Source organism: Helicoverpa armigera, chromosome 17, assembly GCF_030705265.1.
Source record: "Helicoverpa armigera isolate CAAS_96S chromosome 17, ASM3070526v1, whole genome shotgun sequence".
NCBI lineage: Eukaryota > Metazoa > Arthropoda > Insecta > Lepidoptera > Noctuidae > Helicoverpa > Helicoverpa armigera.
In genome coordinates, this window is record NC_087136.1 from 5,945,046 (window position 1) to 5,968,968 (window position 23,923).

At 35.4% G+C, this 23,923-nt stretch overlaps 1 protein-coding gene across 2 annotated transcripts in view; it reads right to left on the reverse strand.

Moving 5' to 3' along the window:
• LOC110374357 (A disintegrin and metalloproteinase with thrombospondin motifs 7) overlaps positions 1 to 23,923 on the reverse strand; it is a 70,582-nt gene that overhangs the window by 14,664 nt on the left and 31,995 nt on the right. For both annotated transcript variants that reach the window (XM_021332033.3, XM_021332035.3), the window contains exons 4-7: positions 15,802 to 15,964; positions 7,662 to 8,291; positions 7,219 to 7,404; positions 6,845 to 7,095 (exon numbers count right to left, since the gene is read on the reverse strand). In XM_021332033.3, the coding sequence (XP_021187708.3) occupies positions 6,845 to 7,095; positions 7,219 to 7,404; positions 7,662 to 8,291; positions 15,802 to 15,964 (1,230 nt within the window). The remainder of the gene's footprint in view (positions 1 to 6,844; positions 7,096 to 7,218; positions 7,405 to 7,661; positions 8,292 to 15,801; positions 15,965 to 23,923) is intronic.

A 23,923-nucleotide genomic window follows, 5' to 3' on the forward strand; every position in this document is an offset into this window, starting at 1 on the left:
GAATTTCAATTTACGTTACAATAGTTAGAAAGGGAACGTTGTCATATCCACGAGATTCTATTTATTCTTTGATGTCGGCGCGTACGGGAATAGGCGGCTAATAATACGCCAGCGTCGCTGACTCACGCGGAAGCCGATGAAAAGCTCTATAAATTCCTTGTAATAAATTCAATACTCATACTACAAACTTATTTTAATTTTGATGTTTATTTAAAACGGCACATCCACTTTATGATGACGATTAATCAAAACATTTTTACATTATCGATATTTATTATCGAGATGTCACGATAATAATTGTGAACTGGCCAAGATTTATGCTGTTTGATTCATAAATTGATGAAATTGATATGACAAGGTGTTCCCAATTTTATTTATGTGCCAAATTATTTATTGCAATATTTATTTGTTATGCCAACATTTATTTTGTAACGCGTTGATGTCTTTTGTTTGGTTACGATAAGCCATAATTTTCCTTCATAATAAAATAAAACTATTCGTATGAAACGTACTTGTATATCTTTTGATTGTTTATCAAAATGTAGTGATAATGTAGTTAATCTGCCAATCTAGTAATGTGTATTGACGGTTTGTCAGTTGGACAGTTTGTTAGATGTCAGTGATTGAAATTGAGCGCGAGTCGAATTGTTGATGAATTGATTTAACATTGTCTGTCTCCTACAATTCTACTTAATTCTTTATAATAATTGCATATGGCATTCAATACATTTTTAAATTGGCTATACATAGATACTCTATGTACCTTCACAACTAAAATGTTTTTTATTTTCGCTGCTTGTTACATAGGTCGCTATATTAACACAATACTCAATACCTTCTACTATGTATGGTCACAAAATAACCTTAGCAAAAGATAGCACTATTAAAATATAATCCAGAAATACAAATAACAGCTCAATTAAAGCACAAAAGCCAGCGATCCCTAATGACCGGTGCGTGCTATAAAAGCGAGTCCAATTCTAGATGTAGGTCAGTCCAGTGTGTTGTTAGTACTGCACAACTGGGCACTATTTACGCACAATTTGGTACATTAACCAGTGAGCCAAGCGTGGTCTGAATTACATGTCGAATTGCTATTATTTCTAATCTTTTACGGATATTATGACGAGTTTTGTTATAAAGGTTTCATCATAATCATCATCATCTCAGCCATAGGACGTCCACTGCTGAACATAGGCCACCCCCTTTGATCTCCACAGATACCTGTTGGAAGCGACCTGCATCCAGCGTCTTCCGGCGACCTTTATAAGGTCGTCTGTCCACCTCCTTGGTGGACGTCCTACTATAAAGGTTTGGTTAGAAGAAGTAGTTTTTCTAAGCTTGTTTTCAGGTTTATTGTAAATATTTTTAATTTTTAAATTAAAATGTGTTTTCTTTGTGCAAGTCTTTTAATAGTTTATGAAAGAAATATAAATTGATTTGTAGAGAGTACGTGTTTTTAATGAAAAATAATAGAAAATTATTAAGGAAAATTATGGCTTATGGCCAGTAGTGTAGAAACTATTCAAATGCAATAAAATATACTATTGGTTATGATTTCTTATGATAAGATATTAAATAATTATCTCTATAAACTAATCAATGTGATTATTACATAAAATTTAATACCTTAAAACAATAGCACTTACTAAATATTTAATAAAAAGTTACTGTAAACTCAAAAGGTTTTAAACCGATAAAATTTCATCGCCTTTTATAATACAATTCACAATAAACTGTAATCACCTTTTAATGACGTTAAAACTTCGATTAATATTATCCTTTTACGTGAACGCTCATAAATCAAGCCGGTTTAATTGTTCTCTTGTTTCGAAGCAAGTGTGAAATTAACGACAAATTAAATGGACGTTTTCAGTGAAACGGCGCCTGAGTTTATGTACAAAAGGTTGTAAGTATATGTGGGAAGGCTTTGCTTTTATATCTAGTTGATGTTTTATATGTTCTTCTTTATTTATCTATGTTTATAGACAGAGCAAGTGTGAAATTAATGACAAATTAAATGGACGTTGGTTTCTGTGAAGGGGCCTTTGATTATGTACAAGTGTGTTAGGCTGCAAGTGTTTTGTTTTCGTGACTTTATATGTGAATTTAATTTTAAGTTATTTTTTAAAATAAATATCTTTATTTTTCCATAGAATTTTAAGTTAATACTCAGTTTGCAGTCCTGCTAAAGAAGTATTTTTTCTTAGAATAAGTTACTAACGAAAAATTAAATGGGCATTTATTTCAGTGATTATGTACGTAAGTTGTGTGTGTTGTGCTTTCACGTTATGTGGGAATCAGAAGAAAGATCAGCAAGTCAGTTCAAGGCAAAGTTTCTTAGATTATTCAAATTAAATTCTTACTCACATAGTTACACATTGTATATTTGTTTTAGCACTTAGCTAATACATTTTTGCAATTTTCAGATAACGCGACCTTTTCGTACTGGAGTCACAAAAGCCTACACGTAGGTGTTAATAAATTGTTTGCTCAATGTATGCGTAATATCGACAACGCGCCTTTCTGTCTAGCCGTTTGGTTTAACTTCTGAATATGTCCGCTAGAGGGAGATACAATCACTTTGCATATGGCTATGTAAGTATTTTCCTCAAGCAAATATATGTTGAGCCGAAAATAGTAAAACGATATATAAGGTTTCAGCGTAGACAAAAAATTGTATGAGCTTAAACTAATCATACTACTATAAGTAAATCGCTATACTGTATCAGCAATAAATATCTCTATTACCTACATATTGACCTACCATAGGACGTAACCTATGACCCCAATTTCCGTCTACCACAGACGACTACCAGCAAGCCATCGCCCGTCGCAAGCAAAAATGCTAATTGAAGGCGAACATGACATCGGCAGAGAGTTCGCTTCAGGCGGCATGATCAAACGCGGGGAGAAAGTCGCATTGTGAATTCATACATTTTTCGGTCACAATACCATTTTTGGTCAATAATTGCACCGAACAGGGTCAACACACACCGATTTTGAATCAACCAGACGAACTCATGTTTAGTTCAACATGCGTATTATGAATATTAATGATTAATTTATTTTTTATCGCGATTCAAGGATGTTTTATCCATCCATCTTGAATCATTTATTGCTTTATCGATCTAAATGTGTCATAAAAAAGGCAATTTCAATAACATATGGCAATCAATAGGTGGTCTAATCTAAAGTATGCACATTATAAGATTAGTGTTCGTTTAGCGGAAGAGATAAGCGCGCGCGCAGGTTCGGCGCGGACACCCGAGACGGCGTGGCGTCGACATGACACAACTACGAATTAAAATTAACCGACATCATTATTTTTAACGAGCGCCCTTTGTCCACCAGCCGCTACTCAGAAATGCCACTTCGATTGTGCACGAGATTAATACCTAAGGAGATTAGATGATAAGGTTAAGGAAGCTTTTATGTGTAATGAGAACACCCGTCTACTTACTGCATTCAACAATACTAAACTTAAATACTTCCAGTAGAAAAAGACGCTGACTTATAAAAATACCCAGCAGCCGTTACAAGCACATTTTTTAGACTCCCAATTAAGATTGTAATTTAGTTAAAATAAAATAATTTATAGCTGATTCGTGTGTAGTGTATGAATACTAAACGAATATTAAATAATTTACGCATATTTTAACTTCCAATTACTAGGCCGTTGAGGGTAATAGACTTAATACGTTTCAATGTTCTTATAAAGTAGAGATGTTCAGTTTTACGAGAATTAACTTTATAAGTTACAATCTTAGTTGATATTTAATTACCGTTTAAGGAGATGTTTTAATTACTAGCAGAAATATAAATAGCTATAATTAAATTTAAATTGAAAACACGTCGGGTGTTGCACAAAAAGTTTAATTTTATTCATAGTTGTTAACATATTGATGATGTCGATTTTTATGCGGGCGTGCATATGCATGGCGCATGCATGGCCCGCCCTGGGCCGCATCGGCACCGTTACGACGATTGTGTTTTGATTGCTCCTTCTCAGAACATTCGACTACTCGTTTGTACCGTTTACCGAACGCAGCGAGCTTCCTCAATGCATTCATTACACACTGGTTTTCGGACATGCGTGCTCTGGATACGAATTAATGTAGTTAACAAGTGGGACCGCTGTCGCCTTGCTTCGACGCTTAATGGACAACGTTTATTAAGCACCTGTGTACTAACACGGCTAAGAATTAAAGAGCGTGGGAAAGAAGAAAAAGATTGAGTTTCCTAGCAGAAGTCCAAGCAAAGTTTTCGGCCTTTTTTATTTAGTTGTGCCTGAAATAATTAAAGTCAGTTCACGCATGGTCAGTGGTATGAATCAAAGACCACACAAATTACTTATGATATTCAATTTATCAAGACACTAAGTTAAATAAAAAAAAAATCGCAAAAAATTAATTTGCTAATTCAAACATACTTAATATTTTTAGTTTTTTTTTTTGTTAATTGTTCGCGGCTTATGTAGCTAGACGAACGACTTGTTTGACCGCGTTATGTACTTGAGAATTATCTATATGGCTAACTGTGATAACAATAGTAAATAAAAATTTCCTTTCAACATCCGCTTTCCTTGATAGCATTACGTAAACCACTATATTTTCTTTCCATGACTTTCACATCGGACAATTTGAAATCGTGCAATCGATATAATAATTTGAAAATCGATCATTGAGTATTGATATTCACAATAGCAAGGAGAACGAATTACGACGCATAAAAACTCTTTGGTCAAATAAATGAGATTTAAAGAGTTCTTATATAAAACTAGATAGATTGGTTGTACTACTAAGAATTTTGGGTAAACCGTGCAAGATTAATTTAGATGAAGTGTAAGAAAACATCCGATAAACACTATATTATGCATTTGTTGGAGGAAGTTACGTAAGAGTGATCTGCTTAGCTTCATTCATTGTATCCAGGCGTGAAACGCATTATGTCTCGTTGAAACTAAAATATGTATAATGTAAACTACTTAAGAGCTTTCTTGTGTATTTTTTGTGCTGCATTTAAGAAACGGGATTTATTATCGTAGGCTCGGAAAATGTTTAATATTTTCCGAAAGTTTTCCACATTGAATTATGTTGCTTGTTTCATTATTTTTTTTATAAAATCAGGAAATAAATTATAGACTATTTGATGCGTTATTAGTTTCCACTTCACGATTGGCGTCTGTAATCAATGCCATATAGAAGCGCTTGTAACAAGCTTCTTGTGCAACAAGACTTCGCATGACCAAAAAATTGTACTTGTAATTATATAACGCTATATGGTTATAGGCTTTTGTTAAAATAATGAATGCCCAATTTGTACCCACCCAACATCCTTGGCCTTAATGTCGGCGTTTTTGATGTGACCGCTCGGGCCGGCACATCGCCGTTAGCGATTCGCAAATATACGCAAAAAACCGATAATGATGTAAACAGCAATTTGTCGAGAGGTTCAGCATTTTGGCAACGTTTTTTATCAATCATTGTATGTAACTGTGAACTTGATGGATGGTCTTGCATTCTTTAAGTTTATTTGCAGCAGTATTTATTTAAAGTGTGTTAACTTTTTTTACTCATTTTACTACTATCTTTTCCCAGGTGTTAAATGTCATTAGCCTATTCGCACGTCTTACTGAAGTGCAGTTAATTAAATCTATCGAGTACACTTCAATTAAGAGACGAGCGTCACTTCACGCCAGCTGTTTATACTGCAATCGTTCAATGTCAAATCGTACACTCTATCAAATCTTTCTAGAAACCCCAGTTTGCGTAAAAGATAAAAATCATTGCATCGAGTTAAGTGCGTAAGCGTTTCTTTATCTCTATATCGCATTTAAAAATAGAATCATTGCACGCTGGAAGTAGGTGTTGATAAGGAACAAATGTTTGAATATTATGACAAGTGTGTTTGGTCAGACATTGCGGTGCCGATCTGATTGAGTGTTGAGCGTCAAGTGTTCTGCGGATTATATCGACAAAGTAAACGTTCCAACTAAAAAGTTTACAGACTAAACACGGCCGGCGTTATGCAACACGTGTGCGGCCACCGGCCTCATGCCGACGAGAACCAAATGCAACACAATATGATTTATTTTAATTACATACTAATTTTATATTTATCCGGTAACTAGGTGGAGTTTGCGCGTATGTCAAAATATATAAACAAAGCCTTCACATGTAAGCCAGTGTTTGGATCTCCTCCGTTTGCACACATGATTTAGTGTAACATGTTTATAATTCAAATTGTGAGATTCGCGCTTTCATTGAGATTGATGCAACAAGTGTGTTTTCGGATGAAAAAAAAAACGTACAGTCTAGAAATAAGCTGGCTGGAGAATGCGCCTATTTATCACTAGAAGCCAAAACACTGATGATAGAAGTAGCGTTTATTTAAATACGAATATTTCCGTTTCATTTAAATAAGTTTTTTTAGACTCGGTATGTGTAGGCACGGCCCACACGGCGTAACACATTTTTAATTAAGTATCATTGGTTGTGACGTAAATGGGTGCAGACTTAGAAACTTTTAGTACGGCTGGCTATATCCAGGTGTTGGTGTTTAAGTCCGAAAGTGTTCTATTTCGGCGTCGGTTACTCATCGCGATTCTGTTTACTTTGCTAACAGACGGCTGCTCCTGCCATTGACCTTGTCTCGGCGTTAGTGAAAAAGAAATGCTAATACGTTCTCGCCCCCTGTATAGACCGTACGACGAAGCGTTTGTGAAATGTAACTGGCAGACGAAACGACGTTACGCTGTTTTAGCTCACCGAACAAACATTATGTGAATGCAAAAAATACGTTAATTAAATATAAAATAAAAGATGGTGGGAATACTTCGTACCTACAAGGGGCGTCGTGCTGGCTGCAGATGTCTTGCCGTGTCACGAGTATGGCAACATCGTGATGGTGTGGGTTGTCATCGTCTTCAGGGTTCAGCATGTGTTGCCAGCGACAGAATGACGCCAGGGTAATGTCAGCATTCGTTGTTACCTCTAGATCGGGGGCAGCTTCTATCTGGTCTACCAAGATGATCTTTACGACCACCACTTTGATGTAATTACCGATCGAAGGGTCCATGTAAAGAGATGATACCTGATAAAAAAGGTAATGCAAAAAGTTAACAAAATTAAAAGGAAGTTACTTTGTAAAGATTAAGTTACATTGACTCCAGGAAGAGCGAAACACGGAAGAATATAAAGAGTTGTTTACACGTACCATATTCATGATGGTAAGCAGGTAAGTTTCTAGACTACCCTGTTCGTGGAATTCGGTCATAGTTTTGTCGGCGACCAATAAAACTTCGACATGGCGTGGCTTGCTCACGGAGCGAGTGCTGCGCCTTGCGCCATCGCGTGATTGAGCCAGATTGTGATGATGCGAGTTACGGTGATGGCCCTGCATCTATAACAAAGATTGCCTATTAAAACAAACATCGTTATACGTAGGAGTAAGTTATGGTCGATTGAACTACTTCAGTGTCTGGATATAGACACAGTAGTTCAAGAATTTCTGTTCAACCTATGACAGGAAAGGGACGTATTTTGAAAAGCAGATAAAACATACAAGTAGAGGCTTGTTGCTGTTAGATTATTACTTTCTCCGTTAATCATTATGAATAAAAATCATTGATAATTATATGATAACGAGCTGATGATTACCTTGTTAGTATAATCGTTTTTCTGTCGCGTTGTTTCTTGTCGCAGCATGTTTTGCTTTCGCCACAGGTATGACGGTTGCTTCGTTGCGCAATTCGTCGATCTTCGTCTTCGTCGCCTGTTCCTGACTCTCTGCAACCTCTTTTGGTCTGCTAACCTATTGCGGCTCCTCCTCCTTGCTTCCAAAGATGCCTGGTCTGCAGATTTGCTACTTTCGACCGAATGACTTCTCGAGTTCGATTGTAACCTCCTTTCTTCCATGCGGAGAATGTGTTGATGTCTTCTGTATTCCGCAGGATTTTTCCTCATCATTTCCATTCTTCTCCGCCTCTGTTCCAAGTATTCTCTCCTACGCTTGTCCATTGCTTCCTTGCTTTCGCGATATCGTCTGTTGGCGTTAGGTCGTGGTCGTTTGTTATAATGTTGTGTATTCTTCTCATTACTGTTTCTATGTATTTGAGTGTTACTTCTTGTCCTGCTGTCTACTTCCCTCTTAGCTCTGTGCCACGCTTCAACTTTGTCAACTGCAGATCTTTTGAATATAACGTGCGGCCTCGCTTCAGAGCTGTCGTTTGGCTTTTGGTTGGACGGCTCAATCCAGTACTCTCCATGTTCCGTTCTCAAGAGGCCTGCCTGTAGATAAAAAAGGGTAATAAATAACACAAGATAAATTACAGCACAACCGCACTATACGTGCGAAAATGGGTACCTATTAAATAAATCACCTTGATTAAGGTAACAAACGTCTGAAGTGTTGTCGGTAACCTCGGTGTTCTTATGACAGCTTATCTTTCTTGCGTCATGTTGATGGCGTGATGATATAATATAGCTTTATGATGATACTCTCAAAATATCAAAGAACTGGGAACTTATCCGCGAAGGTTATATTAAAAAGCCTGGTCCGTATCAGCGCTATAAACTTCATGTAATCGAATATTGTACAGTACATTTATTAAATGATAATTTATTTAAATAGTTAAAAAACTATAGAGGTTACCGATATGTATATTATATCTCCATCTAATAACATTGAATGGCCTACGGTCCATTGAGAGCTTCAAACCGGTCGAGCGAGTAGTGGGTCAACAAATCTGGCATGTTTGCTAGTAAAGCTAGATAAATTGATTGATAACGAACCAGAGGCGGCTTTGCGCGAAATTTAATGGAAACTGTTCCATCTGAACGGATATCTTGATCAACTTATTGGTCTGCGTGATTGTACCATGATTTATTCTAGATAGATAATATCTCCTTACGCATTTCCTTTAGTAAATAGGCTTTTGTATAAGAAAAATAACTGCGCGCTTTGAGATGTAATATAAATTCAATTATAGTCAGGTTAATTGTTTGCTTTGATTTTAAGGTCAAAACAAATTTGCTAAAGATCTTATTAGGATGTAAACTCTCAATATTATTTGCTAGGCAAATACGATGAGTGGTTTTTGGGCGCGCAATTAACGTTACACGAGCTTAATTAATATTGCACAGGTGTTGTTGGGCGCGGTAGTCTAAACTCACTTCCACGTTTATTTTCCTCAATCAAATATCTTTGAAGAGCCCTTGAATTTACATGAAAAATTATATAAAACAAGATATTTATTGACTTCGGTTATGTTTACTACTTTAAATAACCAAGCATTGGGTTGCGAGTTGGAACGCAATGTTTCTGATTTATCCGCTGCATCAGTATGACTAAGAAACTTTCACATAAAGTGGAATTATTCTGTGTCGTTGCCGTAATAAATGTATTTCTAAACTTAATAGTTTCCAACATAAAATTATCTATTTTGCACCGTTAGGCTATGGACATACTCGTGTAGCCAGTCACGTCACAGAGTTGCGAAATCGCCCATCTAAGACACCTATGTGTAAGAGATCTTATATTATGTATTACTAAGTGGAGTGGTCTGCCTAGCCTGTGTGTCGCCGGCCTTGCCGCCAGAAGGCAGTCCGCGAAAGTCGTACTGCGCAATTTAACTCATTAAATTGATTGATGTAAAATTTTATTTAATAGCACTTAGCTGGTGTGACTTTGATAGTGTGCAGGCTTAATTCTGTTGCCGCAACATTATATTGCGGTTTGAGTTTAAGATTCTCAGTAACGTTGGATGTTTTAATGCACTATGAGTCACTGAAACCGTTATGCACCTCTTTAAGTGGAAAGCGGTTTTCCGGCTTATACCTAATAAAGTGGAGCCGAACAAATTTATGGAAAATCGCGAGATATATTTCCAACATAAAACCTTTTACAGATGTTATCTTGCTGAACTTATTCAAACGTTCCTTAGTCGCTATTAGATAGCTTTTACATAATTTCCAGACATAAAATGACTCGTGACTTTAGTGTATTGTAAAACCAACATAGTAACCATTAAAATCTCATTTTGTCGGAGTCAATTGTCGAAATCGTACGATCATTGAAATAACAGGTAGGAGGGACTCTCATTTGGCCTCTAGCGGTATCACTTTCAATTTTATTATCTTGGCGTTACGGTTGTAGGTAGAAAGTGAACATGGTGATGTAGTGACGCGGATGTGAGCACTAGAGGCGTCCAGCTGCGCCGATCAAGTGGTTGTACACTCCTTCAGATGTGCCGACATCTACTGATGTTTCGTGCAGATTTTTTTAGACAAACATTTCCTGTGTTTGTTTTTCTAAGTAGCCCGAAACATTGGTAAAGCTTTCCGTTGAATAAATACATTAGCTATTAAATAAACACATGTATATGCAAATTGTTGAACCTATGTGGGTTGCAAATACGAGGCTTTTAATTTATGCATTGCCTTCAGGACAGTTTTTTGTATTCAAAGCAAAGCGTGAACCGACGTGTTAAAGTTAGCGAATGTAATCTGACGTCATTGACTCAGTCATACACATCAGAGACCAAATTCTTGAGTATCAATTATTCATACATCTAGCAAAAGGAATACATTAAAAAGTTCTAGGAAGGCTGGTATCCAAGGTGTTTAATTCAGGCAACAAATTATTTTTCTTTTAATAAAACTAATGGTCTCTAAGGAATTCGGATCCCGTGTTCTGGGTTTAAATTCACATTTGTTTATTTTTGGTGTCCGCCTTTTTCAATTAAATGAACCTGAATTTAGTTGATAGTGTAAAATAAAAAATGGCCAAATTAAGCACAGTTGGCATTATCAAAATGATGTTCTGAGCTTTGATTAATGAGATGTTGAATTCTTAGCGGGTTCATAGGGTTGCTTCTTCTTTTTGCACACTTAATTTGAACCGCAAAACATATTTCAAAATCGCCGTAATTATGATAGCCATTCTCGGTTTATTAATTTAACTTTTGCTCTCGCGAATAAATGGGTATGCTGCGAACAGTTTCGTATTTTACAAGAAGCGAACATTAATTTATGTTCCAGACATTTCTAACCGGTATTTTAACAAACACAAAGGATTGCTTGTAAATGAACGAGTTTAATATATCATGTGTTTGACACCCCTTTAAGTTGAGCATTCATTCACCTGTCAAAGTTCATTCATCCTAACAATTTTGAAGATTGATGTTGTTTGGGGAACCTACATATTGTAACATAGATACGTTTTTATTATCGCATCAAACGAATCCCTGGTAGCAGTCATCTATCATCAAAGTGTTCGATAGAGAATTCTATTTATATCTACGATAGCACTTTGATGATTTCGATTTTAAGTGGTTATCTTGCGTACTAGATCGGTTATAGACCTTGACCAGGGATTTTAGAGACTACAAATCTTTATACAATCGTCAGTTCATGCTGATGAACAAATCAAAATATTGGTAATAGTTTGCATAGAAATCGCACATCAAATAGTACGTACGGCTTATGTTTAATCGGATGATTATACATTATGGACGTGTTCTGGCTAATTAATAAGCATTCTGAAAGTCATTGTGTATGTGTTTAGCATAAAATTACATTAATTAATATAAGATAAACATCTTCTTTAAAATATTGAAGAAAAACGATCGCAAAAACTTACACGGGTTTTGTTTATTAATTTTATTGCCTAGCCTAGCTGCTTAAAATATTTCGAAAATACAAAAACTTTTAATGATAAGGTAATAATATTTCAGCGTTACGCAACTATTATGCAATTAAAGTATAGAGACTGGCTGATTTTTTGCACGTACATACTTATTCTGTTTTGGTGAATTTGGAAAAAATTGGATAAGCTAATAAAAATTGTTTCTACGTTAAAATTGTGAAGCATCTAAATTAAGGATACAAAATAATTTCAGTAGTCTAATCTTCATGATGTCATAACCAATTTTTATGCCACACCCTCGTCCGAGTGTACCCGTATTACAATCGGGATAATAGCCGAGAAGATGATTCGCATTATAAAATACTTAAAATATTTCCACGTAGACTTGTTGGCAGGTAACTAAGTAAACTAGTAACTACAGGAAGACTGAGAGTTTTTATAACTCGGCGTAGGTTGTACAAAAATAAAAACTGTTTCGTATAACTATTTGGAGATAATGAAGCACATCCGTTGCTAGACTATTAAGTTGTAAAACAAGAAATTCTAAATTAGATACTTATTTCGAAGAAGTAATTGTTTAGTTATTGTTGGTTCTAGTAAGAAATAAGACTCAGACGTATATAATTACGTATTTGAAGTACCTATTTTATTGTGTCTGGAGAATATATTTTAATCTGTTGTGTAGGTATAATCATAATCATCAGGTGTTGAAATGTTATTTGAAAATGTTTGTTCTTCTAAAATAATTTTTTTGTGGCATATGAAAAACATAATATATTACTTAACAATAAAGTTTACGTGATACTATCTTAATACCATCGCGTACACTTCAAGCTATAATTTCATATTGCTTATCGTCGTGATCGGTAAAAAAAGGTTTGTTTCGAATAATAAAATTTATATTGTACCCACCCACGTGCCTAGTAAGCAATTAGTTTTTTATTACGTAGCACATGAACTATAAAGAATGGCTAAAATTATACATTAAGCCGACATGTCGATTTAATTTGGATTAATTGTAATATTGATCAATGGCCGGATACAATCTACTAATATGACAGCTTGGAAGTCATAAAACAAATTCAGATAAAATGTTCTCTGTGTCTTATTTCATTAAGAAATTATTTTAGTAAAAATATGTCGTAAGAAATGGGTTGGATTTCGTCAAAAAGTACATTCGGGGCTCTACTCTATGCTACGAAAATTCATGCTATGTTAATTTACAGTTTTCCTCAAAATTAAGTGAGCAGTCTCACAATAATACGTTACTGCCGAGCAATCAATCACTAAGATAACAACGTGTCTAAATTAACACTAATCAGTACTAATTACAATGTCAAAACATAAATAAATATTAGGAGTGTTATCTCGCCAAAAACGACGCCCACTTTCATACGGTAGTTAATTTTTCTCGAACTTGTTTAATTTATGCAGTTTTTTTTGCAACATGGTACAAATCAAGGCTGGCTCGTATAGCATTTTAGTTGAACAAATAATAATTTAAGTTAGTAAATTATTTTATGTAACGAAGTAGAGGTAGATAGACACTAAATTACGGCATTCTGAACCCTAACTAACATACATTTAGGGTTGAAAATTACATATGCAAACCTCACAGCTATTTGTCAAGCGTTTAGTTGATGATGACGGTGTGAAGCGTGTGCGCACCTGTTCGCCGATCTGGCGAGTCTGTCCCCCGCGGCATCAAAAGCTTGCAAACCATCTGTCGATGACCTACTAGCTAATAATACCAATAGGTGTCATCAACCGACTATTTATAATGCACGAAGTTTAGTGTTTTATATTTTTAATTACGATCGAGATCCGCACCTGAGAGTCTTTTGTTTTTAGTTCCATTTGTATCAAATGAACTGACTATTAGAAGCTATCAATAAATAGTCTATCGTATATTATTAAATACATACATTACTTTAAAGGTTTACGAGCAAGACAAGGTTAGAAATTAACCAAATTTACATAAGTGTGTTGATATAACGTATGAAGTCATGAACGGGCCAATCAATGAAGCATGCTTTATTGCTAATTTATGCTACATACTTGTCAAAGAACTGGTGGGTAATAGTTAAAAAGTAATTAACTAAACACTAGTTTTCGAAACCCAATGATCGGCGGCCACTACTTAAATCATAGTTTCACTTTCCGTGAGATGGCACATCGTCAAATATGAAAGTAAGTATACGACACAACTTTATTAAGAACCTGAGGAAAGCTTCTCGAAAATTCGCACGAAGTTTCAATGAAAATATAATAATATAATTTTCAATACAGAATACTAAAACTAAATATGTAGGAAGAGAAGTAATGACTTTATGCTATCTAAATGAAGGATCATTAAATCTAGACATTTTGAAACATTTAAATCTAAATAAATAATGTATGTCTAAAATCCTTTAAAAAACAATCATTTATTCTAGAATTTTATAGCCGAAATAGTCTTGTTAACATTTTTATTACTTTTTAAAATTAATGCTAAAATATTTATCTGTGGCATTCGGGAGGCTGTATTAGACTTTTTAATGTGAATAATAAATTCTTTCCTAATATGGCAGGAAAAAAAAGATATTTTTATCGGAATGGTATTTAAAAATATAAATAAATTAGTTAATTAGTTCTATTTACATAATAAATTGAAATAGCATTCGTATTTGAATAAAAAGAACACAAAAACTTACTTACTGATTTAGTTGCGCAAAAAATTGTATAATTTTCAATAAATCCTTAATTCAGACCAATTATGTAGAATAATGAAATCTGATACAGACATGTATGATGCAACAATAGTTGCTTAATTTCTATTTTTATTATTTTCATTAATTTAAAAAAAAAACTGACAGTAGTACAAAGGATTAAAAACCCCTATAAAAAGATACCGAGGAGATCATAAACAAGATAAGGTAGGTAGTATAAATCACTAGGTAATATAATAAACGTTTTTTACAAAAAGTCCATATATGTAAATAATCCGGTAAAAGAGTAAAACCAATATTTCGGACATTAGAAAAAACAGAAAAATACTTATCGGTGAATGAACTCTAACATCTGGCGACTCATTTGTTCGCACAAATTAGCTATCATTACACACCTACATGGTTAAAGTAAGTAAGTACATATGTACCTAATTTAAACTAGTTTTTAGTTTGTCGTTTTTTAGCAGGAACAAAGTTTGAAGAATTCAATTATTAGTTTTTCAATCAAAATAAAAATTAAATACGTATTTATAACAGAATTCACGGTACCAAGCATACTGATCGTAAATTATTTACCCTATCTTTTTATTCGAGAATTTAAACCTTAAATGAAAAAAAAAACAGTTAAACCATAAGCCAGGATTAAATATATAAAGCTGGCATAAAATAAAAACTCAAGTGACGACGGTCATAAGCCAAAGGTTGTTGGTACCAAAATAATTTAATTTGTTTGCCTGATTGATTTGGTGAATTCCTGGTACGGATCGGTTCTGTGTCGAATATATTTTATTGCACAACCTCGAGCTGCAAGAACCAAAGACTTTGTGATTTATCTTACATTCCGTTTATTTATCTGGCTATAAAATTAACCATTTGACCGTAGACATAAAAAGTTGGACGTTTGACTAGTTGATGCATCATTTTAGTTTTGTTTTACTGCACGCAAGTGTATGCTAAATATTTAGACAGCAGTTATTTGAGCCGTTGACTTACAGCTAACTTGGGGAGTCTCATTTCCAGCTAAAAGCGGTTGTGTTTTATTTTGGGATAATTCTGATAAGGAATCTTTTATATGCGGGTGCTCTTTAGGTATCTAAATACCTTTAAAGAGGATTAATATTAGCATGTTAAAACCAAAAGTTATAAAAACATATCCTGGAAATAAAAGGGTGCAACTTTGTTGAATTTCATTAAACGGCTTAAATAACCGCATTCAAGACAACGTATAAGCCTTTTTGGCCATCGAGGAAAAGTCTTCAACGATGAGTATAGGTCGCTTTTGCGAAGTTAACTGGCTACACAATGGCTACATAAAAGTTTTCTAGTGGCTGATATTAGACCGGTCTCAAGATTCATTAGTATCTAAGCCTTTTTACCCGACTCTGCTAGATGGTTATATTTTTTAACTTGTATATTTTATTGTAGAAATATCAGTGGTACTTACAAGTCCATCACAAGCTGAGAGCGCGACGCTAGAAGCAGGCTGTCCTTGGATCGAGCCGGTGTAGTGGCACGAGGTGGCATCAGGGTGCGGCTGTGACCGAGTCCAGCCATCCACGCGCCGTCGCTCCACCACCATCGCTGGAGTTATGAAGGTTACTGATGGCCTGGAACAAATGACGAATTTTAGTTCGAAGCTCAAAGGAAAAACAAATGAAGATCGAGTCAATAGCGGATACGCCTCAGTAAGGTGGTTGCTTCTATTCAATGTTTGCTAGACTGACTCTGTCATGATCGCATACGGTCAGGTCGAATGAGGAATCATAAAATACATCAGTATGATACCTTGGACTTTGATATGCCAACATTATGGGCTTAATAGGACATTAATCTAACGCTTCGCCATTTTAATTCAATTAGTTTCAAAGTATTCCAATTATTCTCTAGTTTCATCGTTTCCTCGTTTTTACTGTTGTAACGTATTGCCCTTGTAGGATTATAACGACATGATTGGGATTCTCGGCCGGAAGGCTCGCCTTATTCGACGAGGTCCAGGCAGATTACCACCAAGTCTTTGCTCAACGCCGCGAGCCTCGGATTCTTGCGCGCGCCGCACAACTATGTGACCACTCCGCAAATAAAACAAGAATAAATTACATGCTAACTATACTTAGACAACAGATGATTCTCGATTGTTTATGAAACTAAGTAGTGTGATTAACATTCCAGCTCAGCGCCGTTTCAAACGTTATTTTCGTGTGGAACCATTTGTTTTATTTAACGTTCAACTAACAATCGAACATTGAAAAAGTCCAGGCGATAGCTATAAATTCAAACTGCGGTTTAATCGCATATCGTCCAAGGAATCTGTCCACTATGGCGACGGCCGCGACGACCATAAAAAGTAGATTTCGCACTGGCACACGGTCAAGATTTATCGGACAGTATGGACCGGCCTTAGATACCGGCCAGAATGCAGCAATTGTGGAATGTAACGATATATTAAGCGCAGAAAAAGGAAAGGATATACGGCTGCTCACTGTATTTGTAACTAACCGACCTTTATATCCTATTTTATTGACTGCAAGTGACAATAATTTATGACTCAGTAATTGAAGTTATATGAATTTTATTGATGTACTTTTCGGTCAACAACCTGCGTTACGTAATTGTTGATTATATTGCTGAATTAACGTAAGTTTCATTGAAACTCGGTTGCACACATGCACAAGCGTTCGTTCAACGCCTTAAGCTAACACAGGACAAGTGGTGTTGTTTTTAGTTGTAGTGGCCATTATCAGCCTTGGGCTGCGGGCTGTCGATCAGAAGCAAACAGTTCGAGTGCCGAGTGAGCCACTGAGCACACAGATAACGCTCATTACGGCAATTAGCAGAGGTAAACACAGTCGCCCCAGATACGCGTTGACACAAATGTCTGTGTGTCTGTCTGTGCATACATGGTAAGTTGATATACTACACTGTCATAATTGACGATTGATTGTTTCAAACGGTAAAGGAGCGCGTGCATTAAATACTACCCACCCAAAACAAAAATGTGAAAGACTGCCAAGTTCGATAATATGGGAATGCTTCGCCTATAAAAGAAGTGAGATCTGAATAAGTACCAAGTTCCATACACATACCTCAGTTAAAAATAGTTACTTTTTAATGATGTTACTTGGCAAGTTTTCATACACCTTGTTATAAACCTACTAAACGCAATGAATCAAGTATTTAATTTTCTATTAAAACTTGCCAAGTAATCATCATTAAAAGTAACTATTTTAACTGAGGTATGTGTATGGAACTTGGTACTTATTCAGATCTCACTTTTATAGGCGAAGCATTCCCATATTATCGAACTTGGCAGTCTTTCACATTTTGTTTTGGGTGGGATTTCATTTATTTTTGTAAGGTTGTTTATTTTATTTTTTCTTATGATGAAGTTAGTTAAAGAAATTTCTCATTTATACTATTTTTTAGATTTTTTAATATGCACTATGTTTCTTACAAAGAAATGATCTAGATTTACTAAATGGACTAGATTTACCAACTGACTGACATGACATGTTATCATATATTATGTTCGTGGATCAAAGTTACACATTCGTTATTTTCGAAAGTGATTCATACTTGGCCGTTTTCAGATTTTACTTTACTTTGACTAAATACAAACCTTTGTACCATTCGAAGATATATTATATAAATATAAATAAATTTAGTTCGTTTTAGTTCCTTAGGGGTATAAATTTACACCGGGTATAAAACACCTTCGTTATTTTGAAACCGACTCACACTTGGCCATTTTCAGATTTTTCCCTTTACCTTGACATAAAGACCTACCTCCATGCCAAATTTCAAGTCAATACGACCATTAGTTCCTTAGGGTATAAATTTACACCGGGTATAAAACACCTTCATTATTTTGAAACCGACTCACACTTGGCCATTTTCAGATTTTTCCCTTTACCTTGACATAAAGACCTACCTCCATGCCAAATTTCAAGTCAATACGACCATTGGAAGTGGTCTAGGTTTTTGATGAGTGAGTCAGTCAGTCAGTCAGTCAGTCAGTCAGTCAGTCAGTCAGTGAGTGTATAGTAAAAATAGCGATTTTCTAACGTCAATATCTCAAGACCTACAATAGGTATATTAATGACATTTTGGATTTTAGATAAGTGAGGGGGTCTCAACAGATACTAGAAATTTGATATGCGTAAATAGAATAGATTTTGAGTTACAGGGGGGTCGAATTTGGCCCGAAATGGTTCGTGTAATATAACCCACGGCCGGTGTGTCGCTTTTTTTGCTCGAACTTGGCGGACACACTGCCGTGTGTCTAGATCGTGGATAGTTCACTGCTTGATCACAATGATTGATTTGCATTTTAAAAGCGTTTAGTCTGAAAGCAGCCGAATATTTGGGATACATTTTATTATAATAATAGCATTCAATTTGCAGTAAGTAGAGAGGTAACAGTCGCTTAATTAATTCACATCCTCAATTAAAGATAATGTATGTACCTGTAGAAGTCTTATCATGCGATGTTACTGCTTGTTTGCATACTAACTAATCAGTTTAACATAGGTACAAACACGTTACACAAACACGTCACGATCACTTTCATTTTAATGTAAATAGAGCTTTATTTTGCCTTCGAATTAAGATTCATTCACAAAAATAAATAATAATATATCTAATTAATTTTATTTAAAATCTATTTTTATCCAATGTCGAGAAGAATGGCGCTAAATAGCTAATCAGTGTTGCATTTAAGAGCTGGTTTATGCTGATTAGACCAGTTTGTAAAGTATACGTATATCCTTATATGTGGCAACACAGGCGCCGAAGCGAGACCTTACGAGATAAACGCTTTATGCCCGCCTAACAGCCGCGATTAACATGCAAATATCTCTGAAATACTAACATTATTCCACCTAATGTCGATAGGAATTGTAGTTTCTTTCGATAGAATAGACCACCTTTAGTGAACCTTGGGCCTTGTTAACTCCTCATAAAAGCTAGCAGATAAAACATTGTACAGTGTACTACATGAAAATTCGTAATAAGTATATTTTTATAAGAGCCCTGAAAATAGACGGGACCGGGATTCAAACGTGTGACTAATGGTGAACTGTGTCATTGCGGTGAGCAAATAGATATCCGTGCCTCAGGTACAACATGAACTAAATAGGAAAGCCAATATGAGGAGTTTCTTCTAATTTTTATTTCTATAAAATGTGTCTTTATAAAAAAAATATAAGATATATAATTCAATTGAATAATTTATGAATGACGTAGTAATGAGTCTTTTAAAAAAGAGCAAGAAACAAGTAAGAATCGATTTAAATGCTACAAGAGTTGTAATTTCAAGATGTTTAACATTCACAGGGGTCACGGGTCATTAGTAAAATGTCAACGCGAAAGCATTACAAAACTGAACGCAGTTGGCGTTAGATTTTGTAAGGTTTAACACTCGCATTTCCTGAGTGCGAATAACTGAGAAATGTACAGACGCTCCCTCAGCGACGGAAAATAAAAGAGTAAAGCCGAAGTGTATTGTTTTGAGTCTGCTGTAGCTTTCGTATCAGGTATCGCACGGTGATATATACAGCGTGTGTAGATATAAATCTCTCAGAGCCCTGTGGTTTCGGCGCCCTGCCGTGCGAAACCTTTATTTTATTACAGCCTCTTACGAGTTCCTTGCACTTGAACTTGCAATGCGTTTACCTACAATAATATAGCGACTTGAAGCTCATTTTATTACTTCATTTTAGTTCTCGAAATAGAAACTCGTATAGGCTTCACCAACTGTAGGTGTGTCTTATGTATTCATAAAGATAAAATCACCATTCATTCGGATGAACGTAGGATTAAAATCATATCAATACCAAATAAAATTATAATTAAACTATCTAATCCCAATAAAATGTATTCAAACTTCAAATAAATCATAAATACATTCCTAATATGGTAAGCATATAAAAGCTTTAATCTCGTAGCAATTACACAAATACCTACAAATTGTTATGCAAATCATTTGAACCTAACGACTTGGCACGGAGAACCTGTCTGATCTCGCGCCGTGTCGATGTTACCAATGCGAAAATTTATTATCGATGCTCCCAATTTACCAACACCGGTGAAATTTACAACAATCATTAGACCGCTTTGGAGCGATCACTTGTCCAATTTTACACGATAAAAATATGAACCACAGATCGGCAGGCGATAACAGGCGCAATTTTCGAAATAACCTTCGCAACTGGTACAAGTTTCTACTAAGCCATAAAATATCCAATAAGGCGTTTATTTGTACGAATTACTCGTGCATTTTTCCTCTTGTGCCCTTAAACTGTGTTGTGCGGCTCTGCAACAACGGCCAACTAAATTATCAGCGATTATCACTCGTTAAGTGTTCAGTAAATAGCATTCGCTGTTCGCAATCTTAATTCACAGCTATAAAATCTTATAATTCGATAAACCTAATGGACTGCATATAAATTAGAAATTACGACAACTATTACTATTTTAGTAGGGTGAAAGGACCAAAGCCTATGTCGTATATACTGCGCGTTTATAGTTATTACAAAATCCTGTGATTTTATAGAGAATGTAAACCTGACAAAAGATATTATTATATAATAAAGTATTGCATTATTGGATACTCCCCTGGAGGTATGTTGGATAAGATACTCCTATAATGGTGTAATAATTTAATGGGAAGGCGTTAAATGCGTTTGTCTTCCAACGTCTGTTCGTTTTACACCGTACTGCGGAAGAATGTTTTACCGTTTACTTCACGAAGACGGTTCATGATTTCTGTTCTTCAGAAACCACCTGGTTCAATTAATCTTCATAACGTTGAGTCATGCTTGAAATATACTCCACGTAGGACTATATATGTGTTAACTGTAAGCATATTACATTATGTATACAAAAATACTTCAGGCGTTTGATCGCTGTATACATAAACAATGTTTAACCTTGGCCTTACTCATATAATTATCCAGTTCAAGAGTAACAGAGTCATTTCATATGTTAACGGTAATGGTAACAGTTCTAACTGTGGTATTTTCAGCTGTCTTGGGAAGATATAAATGAAATTACATATATGAATTTTCTTTTGGATTTGATATCGCTGTGAGGAAATTGTTTAAGCGTTGCCTTATAAGATTCTCCTGTATGCCACCGCATGCTCACATAACATAATTGACTGATTGCATTAAGCAGTCGTTTTTCATTTATTTGGGTATTACTATATTCGGTGCACACTCGGTCCCGCTACGTAGGGTCACGTTGTGCAATCCTTGCAATATTCATCGTTCATTGTATTACAATAATTGCCACATAAATATGTATGAATTGAACTTCGAAGACCATACAGCAACTTTCAAACTGTCGAGTTTTTGTCCCCAGCACATTAAAAATGCATGAGCCCAGCGTCCCAGTTGCTGCATAAGAAGAAATTCGCCGAGGTCACAAGGCCCGCACCCTAGTCTGTCAAGTTTGGTGACAACTGCCTGCATTAAGGTGATCATGTGTATTTTTTTATTGTCATTGGAACGGTACCGAAATGAAACCGTCCTTAGGTACGTATCGGCATTTTTTTATTATTTATTTAGAAAGTGTGAGCTTATTTAAAAAGGTAGGCTGCAATCGGGTTTGTGTGCGTAGGTACAAAAAGTGCACGGACAGCTTCTAGCTAGTGTTGCGTTCACACGAGTGCGAGTGATAGCGACGCTTCCGCGAAACTATTGCGCGGCGAAAACGCGACGTACACCCGATGCGTCTGCGCAGCTTTGATCGTCCGCTGCATAAACACTTATATCCCTTATTACTTATTCTTATTTCTACAGTAATTAGCCCAGTTGATCCTATTCATAAAGTATGTATGTCTCATTGTAATTAGATTTGTCTCATTACCTCGGCACAGCCATAAATCAATACGTCAAGCTACTTATGAAATCACAACTTTAATAGCTGTAAGAGTATAATTATCTACTCCTTATCGGTAACTATAAATTAATTGGCCACAGAACTCGAATTATGTGCAATTTTCTTGACGTGGCCAAAAGGGAAAAGGGCCTTTAACTTTCTTTTTAGGGTTATACCAATTTTAAGAATGTCCATCTTTTTGGTCAGTGTTGCAAGCTTGAAGATGTCCGAGTGTGTGGTGTAATGGTTTAGCAATAAATGATAATAATCTTAGTGTCTGCAAGTGAGCAAGGGTTTATCTATTTCGAAAGAAATAATGAGTGGTTCACGTATCTGATCCCGTGTGCATAGCCTGCGTTTGGGATTGCGTTAGCCGATGGCGACATTACTGGTATGAGAGTATTGCGTAAGCGCCAACACCTCAATTAATCAATCTAATATATTATAGGCATATATCGATTCTAATTCTCTATACTCGATGCAAATGAGAATGTATTCCAAGTCTTTATCGATGTCTGGATCAGAAATGAATTTCTAGATCGTTTTTTCCACAATATTAGATTGATCCGATAAGATAACTTTGCAAATCCAAAGTTACACCATTATTTATTAGTATTGCGAAATAAGCACGTATTTGATTACATGACTGTAAAACAATTATCGTAAACCATACCCCGGAAAGTAAGAACCTAATCTAAGTACATGTTTACGAACAAATTTAATTTTATTAACTATCTAGTGTTTCATAAATTATTAACACTATTCGGCACAGGAATGCTGTTATACCTTCCAGATTTGGAATTCATTATATCTAAGTTAAGATAAAACAAGCTTTAAGCTCGATTAGGAAAACTAAGCATTATTTTGCGGCTAGTAATACTAACAGTAGTTATTGATTTATTAAGGCAACTCTATCTTAAGGAGTAATCGACGGAGATCAAATCTTGGTATTTTACATCTTTACTTCCATATAGGTCTATGTGGCAAAAATATTTTATGCTTATATCTTTTGAAGTCTGCCACCTGCTTGGTTGTGTCCCAATATATCATTGTCTCTAATGACTGTATTATTTTACAACCAGTTGCAAAAACGGACAAAAAAAAAACAATTGTTGAACAATCAAACTAGAATGTCGTGCGTATTTTAATATCTGCGTTGGAGCGAAAGGCCGGAATAGGTTTGGTGTGTATTACATTATACGCAGTGTGATTTATAGACTGTCTGACAATACCAATAAATTGAACTATTACAACTAATTAAATTAAGATAAGAAACTGTCTTGTGATTTATTTAGTGACAGAAAGACCTAGATTGCATTGATTCTTAGCACACGTTTCAATTTACAGCATTTTTGTGATACCAGTCTTAGATATAGTAGGTATCTACCAATATTTCTCGCTAATGCAAAAGTATTAGTCAGTGTTTGGGATACAAGTTTTGTTGTAAAAATGTACGGAAATAGCCTTCGAAATTTATGAGCTCTAGTAAGTAGTGCGTGCCGTGAGTTAGGCGCGGGGCCAACAACATGTCCGGAATTAATATTTTGTATCCAACACCCATGATCGAGTACGAGCGTCGGACCTAATTACGTACTCCATTATTGAACCTTTTGTATGAACTGTGAAGAAAATCTCCGAAGTAATTAATAAAGTAAATTATAGGAAGTACTTCTTTGAGTAGCCATGAA